At 36.5% G+C, this 8,292-nt stretch overlaps 1 protein-coding gene across 7 annotated transcripts in view; it reads left to right on the plus strand.

Moving 5' to 3' along the window:
- LOC117170150 (mutS protein homolog 5-like) overlaps positions 1-7,580 on the plus strand; it is a 52,331-nt gene extending 44,751 nt beyond the window's left edge. For 6 of the 7 annotated variants that reach the window (XM_033356703.1, XM_033356709.1, XM_033356707.1 and 3 more), the window contains 5 exons: positions 6,003-6,375; positions 6,447-6,659; positions 6,862-7,005; positions 7,133-7,197; positions 7,280-7,580. In XM_033356703.1, coding sequence (XP_033212594.1) covers positions 6,003-6,375; positions 6,447-6,659; positions 6,862-7,005; positions 7,133-7,197; positions 7,280-7,439 — 955 coding nt within the window. In that variant the 3' untranslated portion in view covers positions 7,440-7,580. The remainder of the gene's footprint in view (positions 1-6,002; positions 6,376-6,446; positions 6,660-6,861; positions 7,006-7,132; positions 7,198-7,279) is intronic. The other variant, XM_033356704.1, reaches the window with a different exon arrangement.
- Positions 7,581-8,292: the final 712 nt, after the last annotated feature.

Below are 8,292 nucleotides of genomic sequence, written 5' to 3' on the forward strand. Positions count from 1 at the left end.
TAATACTATAAAATTCTATTTTAAACAAGTACAAAGGATGTTTGATTATAACGGAACAGTTTAGGGAGACCAAACCTCAAAATATCATTTTTACTGTGTGTGTTGACTTAGGACCCGTGCGTAATTTCACGGTCAACGTCGGGAGATATACGTCCTGCATGTTTTTTTGAATGGCGGACGCAGGTTGAGAAGGAAAATATGTATTTTTACAGAATTTTGCTTATCTACTATGTGCCATGCCGATCGAATAATTTTCATTTTCGCAGGATGTAAATTTACACCAACCTTTTTTACTGTATATAACAAAAATTAGCATAAAAAAAATGTCATTGAAATTTTCTGAGAATGTCCTCAAATATCCTTGAATTTCGTACGGACCTTTTACTGGACACCATGATATTGTCAAATAATGAACTAGTATTGTGTTTTAACACAACTAAATCAACAATTTTTCAGTCCTTACGAAAATATATGATAGGAAAAAAATGACAAGCGTGTCATCTTTTTTTTGTCATTCTTTCCTTGTTCGTTTTTCGCGACCATAGGAAGACGATAGGAAAAACGATAGGATAAACGATAGGAAAACCCACAAGTAAGATGACAGTCGAAAATGACGTGTTCTCATTGGCCATAATTTAATACAATATCGTGCTCACGTTATGCACTTCGCACGAGTAATGTGGCCAATATTATACAAGGAAATTGAGTCTTTCAAAAACATATTAAAAAGAAAATTAAAAAACGAACACAAATATCTTTTTCGTAATGATCACATTTTTATTCAACGTAAAAATGCAGTAAAAAAGCAGTAAAATGCAGGAAAAAAACAGTATAGTTGGTCTAAATATTAAAAACTTTTAGCTAGATATCTCCTTTCGTGTGGAACTGGTACGACCGGAAAAAATCCCAGTAAGACAGGAGTCGGAAAATTGACACATGCCTTTCAAATAAATAAAATGTGCTTCAAATTAAACTTCGACTGAATAGAGTTGTCTCCAAAGTCATTTAGGGTCTTCGAGGATGCCCTTAAGTTTTCCTCTCTCCAAGTAAATCAATAATAAAAACATGATGATAAATACATGAATGACCTTATGCTTTAGATTTCCACGTTTGCCGCAAAAGTACCCTTCGGAATGCAAGGTGCGAGAGATAGTATCGATAATGTGAGGCAAAAGAGGAGTGGGCTCATGGTATCGCCCTGAAAGACACCTCTCCGAAAAGTAATGATGTAAGTTGTCACACGATGTTTTCCAGATGAGATTGTACATCTGTTTTTCCACAGCGGAATAAATCTCTATGCACCTCACGATGTGCGAATTAACTTTTAAGCTTTCCAAAAGACAAACGATAAGTATATGGGCGGTCGAATCGAAAGCTTTACGGTCATCAATCCAGGCCATCGATAGGCCGCGCTGGTAGAATGCTGCGACTTTAAAGACAAATCTATCAATAAGCAGGTTCATCCGACTATCTGCTACGATTTTATTTGAAATGAGTTGTTTCGTACATTTTTTGCCACACAAGTCCGATTGGCCGAAAAATCCTATGAGTTAGGATGGCTGTGAAGCTCTTATACTGTGTGTTTGTGTGTGTGTGTGTGTGTGATTAAAAAAAGGGTTAAGAAACCAACCCATGATCCTACTGGGAGCAACCGTCATCTGAAAATAACACTGGCTCCTAGTAGAACCGCGGCAAATCACGTTTATTACCACGTCTCACGATTGAGAGATGGGTTTTCACAGGGCACGTTGAAATCAAAACGACAGGCCGGCGAAACACTCGTGTGTCTTTAGGACTCGGAGCGATCCAAGGATGACAGATTTCTGCATCAATCTCGCAAATGCCATAGCTGCGCACCGCTGAGAGCACTTATTACAAGGATAATTACCTTAACGGAATAGTTTTGTAACAGTTCATTTCTCGAAGTTTTGGAGAACGATATCAGGTAACGAGTGTGCAACGGAGACGGATGTCCAAAAATTGTAGTTCCAAACAATGTAGCACTTTTTGTTTTGGACAATTTACTCTATTTCCCTTGGAGTGTTTTGATGTTAAATTCTGGCCAAGGATCTCAATTTTGGCTGCCTACTCCGCGGCTTTTATAAAGGAACGCTCCTTTGCTAATCATCTCATGTTTCCTGACCATTTTTAAGAGAGGATCTCTGCCTTATGCAATTTTGTCAATTGTACTTAGAACAATTCGATTATGAAGACACTGGAGATTCAAAAGTCCGCTTCCGCCTTGATGGTGTGAAATGTATAATCGCGGAACAGACGAATTGATATGCAAGCTCTTATGCATATGCATGATCTTACGTGTCGCGATGTCAAGGGCCTCAAACTCGTTCCTTGTCCATTGAACCACCCCAAACGTGTAGAGTAGAACCGGGACGGCCAGCATGTTAGTCGCAGATATCTTGTCCAACGCCGACAGATTTGAGAAGATTAACTCTTCTGAACAAGATGCTTGTATCTATTTTGGAGAGACTCCTTCACTGATGTTGCGTTCTGAATGCGGCTTTGATGCACGCCCAGGCATGTATCGGTCTCTCCAGTGTCAAGATGTCTAATAACACTTATATCCACAAGCTCCGGGTCCTCGGGAACGCCATTAAACTTTCTTTTCTTCAGATGAATTTTTGCACACTTGTCCAATCCAAAGTCCACACCAGTCTCTCCTGTGCACTGCTTGGCGATTTTGAAAGCAGTTTGAAGTTTGCTTTTACCAGAAGCATAGATCTTTAGGTCATCCATATAAAATACATAAGTGACCTTATGCTCGCGATGATAAGTGTCGCCACAGAGGGATCTAGAAGAATTTCGAAGTGCGTGAGATAGAGGCAAAAGTATGATGAAAAAAAGCAGAGGACTTATGGTTTCGCTCTGAAAGACGCCCCTATGGAAGGTGGCGTTGTTCGTTATTACTCGATATTTTCCAGATGAGATAGTAAATCGAGTTTTTCAAAGGGGCATCTATCTCTCTATGCATCTCACTATGTGTGGATCAACCTTCAAGGTTTCCAACAGATAGATGATAAGTCTATGAGACGGTGACTCGAAAGCCTTCCGGGAGTCAATGCAGCAGGTTTTCTCGACATCCTGCTACAACTTTTTTCCAGCTACGTTGTTCATACATCTCTCCCCGCATAAACTCAATTCTTTGAACAATCCTGTTGTTTAGGACATCTGTAAAGATCTTATACAGTTTATTCAAGTAAGTTATTGGCTTCTAATTCTCTGGATTTGGTAAAGTTCCCTTTTTTCGGTAGGAGTATAGTGCGTTCTACCACCATTAGAAGTAAACCTCTTCCACCAGAAGTTATTGGTACCATGTGGTCCTGCAGCGAAAAGGTTCTTCGAACCCCACAGTGCTTCTTTCACCTCTTCAGCAGTGATTGATGGACATTCCTCCTTAGATGTTATAAGGTTGTCGCAAAACTCCATGAAGCGGATGGTATTATCAGTATCTGCTTTCAGCTCCAGTGGTTTCGAGATATTTTATAACTCTCTCCAAATAGTCTACCTCGTTGGGCTTGGGTGGTCTTTTGACAGAAACTAGTGGAACGCTGAAGAGGTGTATATATTGGCGTTTATATTGTTATATCTAGCCCCTCTTTGATTTGTTACTTGAATAATTAGCTTTTCATTTTCGGGGAACATACATGTTTGAATTTATTAGTTACGCCTAAAACCAATTAATGTCAAAATTTTCTCCAGTATTTATTACTTTGAAAGCTTTTAAAAACCATGAAAATCATTTTCTTTTACACAAAAGTGCGAAAAAGTTATTTTTACCGCAAAAAAGAAACAATTTTAAACATTTTTTCATGCATTATTTCAGGCCTATCCCAAGCGTATACGTGGCAACGCCACTCGGCCATGGTTAACTTTTATGACACTTTTTTACATGCCTCCGAAGGAGTAACACGGGGCTGAATTTAATATATTCTGAGCATTGGGATAAATTAAAAAAAAAGTTTTTTATTTACTGAATACATATTTCACTTTTTACCCAATGCTCTGAATATATTAAAAATCATCCTCGTGCCACTTAAGAACATTAATATATAATGATTTTTGATCATTAATAATAAATTTTGAAATTGTATTTTTCAACAATTTCAATAAGCGCGCGAACGGCAGCCAATGCAGCGCCATATGCACTTGAAGTAAATTTGTGGCGATGAGAAATTAAAAAAGTCACCCGGAGACAAATTGGGCGACTTTTTTTTATTATTTTTGTGATTTTTGAGACTTAAGTTTCGATTAATAAGAATTTTAGATACCACTCTAAAACTCCAATTACTGCATTCTTAACTGAATGTTACATGTAACTATTGCTCTTTCTGATTGGTGAATTCGTATTTGCCAGAGAGAAATAATACCTGTTGTCATTCAATCATTAGTGATCATGGTGATCATCTGTCATGGCCTTTTCATCACTCTGCCTACCGGCAGAAAGACATATTAAGTAAAATAAAGAGAAGACTATAAATCCGAAGTAATAGGGTTCGGAGATATTCTCTGATCGAGAGTAGAGCTAGCACATGCGCAACGCGCTTGGTAAAAATATTCAGTACGTACTTTTTGCGCGCTACATACGCTAGTGCTGTTTTCCACCAGCTCCGCTACAGACCTGTAACAATGCCAGTGATCTTTATTTTTTTTTCAGTTGGTCGAACGGTTTTATTCTAACTTTTAGGTAGAACGATACAGTGTAATCGGAACCTGTAAATGCATGGAAACCCTATTGTTGTTAGATAGATTTCGTATGCTGATAATATATGCATATTGCCTAGTAATATTATAAGAACATTGGTCTCGGTAGAGTTGACCATTACTTTAGAATTATTTTTCGATTTGCTCAAATGAAAGACAATTCAGTTCGTATCATGCCTCGGATACATCTAAGTATCTGTTAACTGAATTTCTGTAGCAGTTGTGGCACAAACTTTTCTCAGAATAAATTGTGCAACTTTGTCAAACCGTAAAAGGATTGCTGGACCTAGATAGTGTAAAAAAACACATAAATTAAATCAACATCCTCTTTTTCCTGAGCTCAAAATTCTCTTCTAGATCGTAATTTTTAGGCCAAAGCAGACTTATCTATTTGGAACACTTCACCAGTGTGGTGACACAAAGCTGGCAGCGCAGGTGCTAAAGGAAACAAAAGACAGTATTCCAGATAAATTTTTTTCTCAAGCTGTCTTTTCCCATGATGTTATGTCAGATTAGTAATATTTTTCTCTTGGGAAATTCCCATTAGAGACTACGCAACTTATTCTTATTTTTATTGAAATTGGCCTAGCCGTTTTTGAGTAAACCCACTTTTTTATTTACCCCTCTATAGACTGATATTTTGGACAGGATAAAAGGTGACAACCCTGGTAAATTAGTTAGGGGGGACTAAGGCTTTATTTTGGCCGTGGCTTCATTCTTCGTCTCGATGGGCGGAAAACCGACCCAAAATAGGGATTAATTACTCAGCTTTTAGGGCTTGAAGTTTGAAATATTATGACTAAAATATGAATTTGTTCATTTTTTAACAATCGAATTTAGAATTATTCGATTTTGAATGTTTTTGACTTGAAAAAGTTCAATCAATAAATGTTGCGTAAATGAAAATGGTATAAATGTTGATAAATTTTCCCCTATAAAGTCGAAAATTTAAAATTAAAGGCTCAAGATGAAAATAAATAATAGGTGTATTTAAAGTATTTAAAATAATTTCTTGTATATATTAGCCATTGGTACTATTTTCCATATATTTATTTCTGTACTTGAGATTGTAGTCATGTTATCCTAACCCAATCAGCCAAAAAAGTCAAAAATATTTTTCAAGGGAAAGTAAAGAAATAGTGACATTTGCGAGCGTTTATGAGAAAACAGTGACATCACGCAAAAACAGTATTAAATTCTGTCGATAGCGGTGTGAGTGGAAGACGTGAAAATCTGTTTAACAAAAAGTAGCTTGTGATACATCAATTACTTTTTTTTATCAGAATGCTCTCGTTGTATATGGTGGCTCGTGATTCAAATTATGTGAGGCCTAAAATGGTGGAATCTCAGATGATCGCCATAAAGCGAGGTCGACATCCTCTCAAGGAGGCTTTTGTGACGAGTTTTGTGCCAAACGACACCTTCTCTGGCGAAGGCAGTAACAGTCTTGTTAAAATCCTCACTGGTCCAAATGCTTGTGGCAAAAGCATATATCTTAAGCAGATCGCACTTATTGTTTTTATGGCCCACGTAGGAAGTTACGTGCCTGCTAATTCTGCAACAATTGGGGTTATATCTCGAATTACTACCCAGATTCTTTCCAACAATAGCATTTCTTTATTGAATGCAAGCACTTTTCTTCAAGATATTCGACAGGTTAGAGAAATTTTCTACCTTTTGTACGTAGTATTAGTACTGTTTAAATCTATTTATTCCATTTTATTTAGATAAATTCGGCCTTGTATTCGACTACTTCAGACTCACTAGTGATAATCGACGAATTTGGAAGAGGCACTTCTGAAATAGATGGATCTGCCCTTCTTGCTTCTGTTGTAACACATTTTTTAGAACGCGGGCTTGAGTGTCCTCACATTTTTGCTGCAACCCACCTCCATCGTGTTCTTGATTTATTACCCAGAGGACCTTTGATGCAAATACAGGTTATAAAAAATTGTTATTTAAAAAAAAGATTTTTATATGATTTCTTTTGCTGAAATTTTAATTTAAAGTGCAATATTCAGTATAATGAAAATGAAATGATTAAAGTATCGGTTTTTTTAGTAGAATTTAATCAAATAAATTTCTTTTTCTATATATATAGCCATTTTTTTTGCGAATTATAATGAAGCCTAATTATTTTAGACGTTCGAGTTTCTGCAACCAACTGATGAAAGCGACATAGTTTTTCTCTACAGACTGACCGAGGGAGCCTCGAAATTGAGTTTCGCTCACGCAGTTGCCAAACATGCTGGTCTGGATCCGAATATAATCAAACGTGCCATTCAGGTAAGTACTAATTATTTTGACATTTTCTTCATAATATCGAATTAATATATTTACTTTTATGTTTAAAGCGCAATTCTATCTTGCCTTATCTTTAATTGTAACAACGAATATCTTTCTATTAATATAGGTTTACGGGAGCAAAAAACATGGGAAACCTCCACAACGTTTGGAAAAAACATCTAGAGATAATACGTGAGAATATATTATTTATAATATTTAAGTCATTTTATGAAGTGTTTTAATGCTATTAATATTGAAGAATTAATTTTCTTAGGTCTAGATTAATTGCACAACGACTTCTCAATCCTAACTCAAGTACTATTAATTTAGATGAATTGAGAATTTGGACACTGAATGCCATGGGGACGACGGAAGAACAATTAAAGTGCGATAAAAATCCAGATTCAACTTTGTCAACAACAAACAACAATTAATTATTTATCCATGAGTTTTTTCATTAATTTTGGACAATCGAATAAATTTGCGAACTCAAAAGATATAAAGTCACTAATATATAGAACACTCTGGTAACAATAATAAATTAGTATAAGTATTATTGATTATATATGAGTTATATAAATCACTTTTCATCATCCACTAAAAAGAAAATATACTTAAAAGATATGCTTTAAAAAATTGACTGATTTAACGTAATTTCATTACTTTTCTTCAAAACATGTATACTCTTATACTACTAGGCAGTCTAATAAGTACCTGAAAATTCTAAGAGATGGCATTAGTATTCACTAATGTGAACCATTTTCGTCGAGCTTGATCCTTCAAATGACGCCTGTCAAAACTTCAGCCATTTATGTTTATGCATTTACAAGTTATAGCACTGAGAAGTGACTAACCTCCGAGTTTTTTTTAATGTGGAAAAATCTGAGTTTCGACTTTTGATCAAACACTACTATCTTCGCAAGAAAACGATATCCGAGACCAAGGCCAAGCTGGATAAGTATTACCCGGACTCTGCACCGTCGATTGGAACGATTCATAAGTGGTTTACCGAGTTTCGTTGTGGCCGTACGAGCACAGTTGATGCTGAACGATCTGGGCGCCCAAAAGATGTCACTACACCAGAAAATGTCGAAAAAATCCATGATATGATATTGAATGATCCCAAAGTGAAATTGAGAGAGGTAGCTAATGCTGTAGGCATATCATTGGAAAGTGTGGGCAATGTCGTGCATTCAGTTTTGGGCATGAAGAAGCTCTGCGCGCGATGGGTGCCGCGTTTGCTCACAGTGGACCAAAAACCAATTCGTGTGACAACTTCCCAGCAGA

This window comes from Belonocnema kinseyi, chromosome 3, assembly GCF_010883055.1.
Source record: "Belonocnema kinseyi isolate 2016_QV_RU_SX_M_011 chromosome 3, B_treatae_v1, whole genome shotgun sequence".
Classification (NCBI taxonomy): Eukaryota; Metazoa; Arthropoda; class Insecta; order Hymenoptera; family Cynipidae; genus Belonocnema; species Belonocnema kinseyi.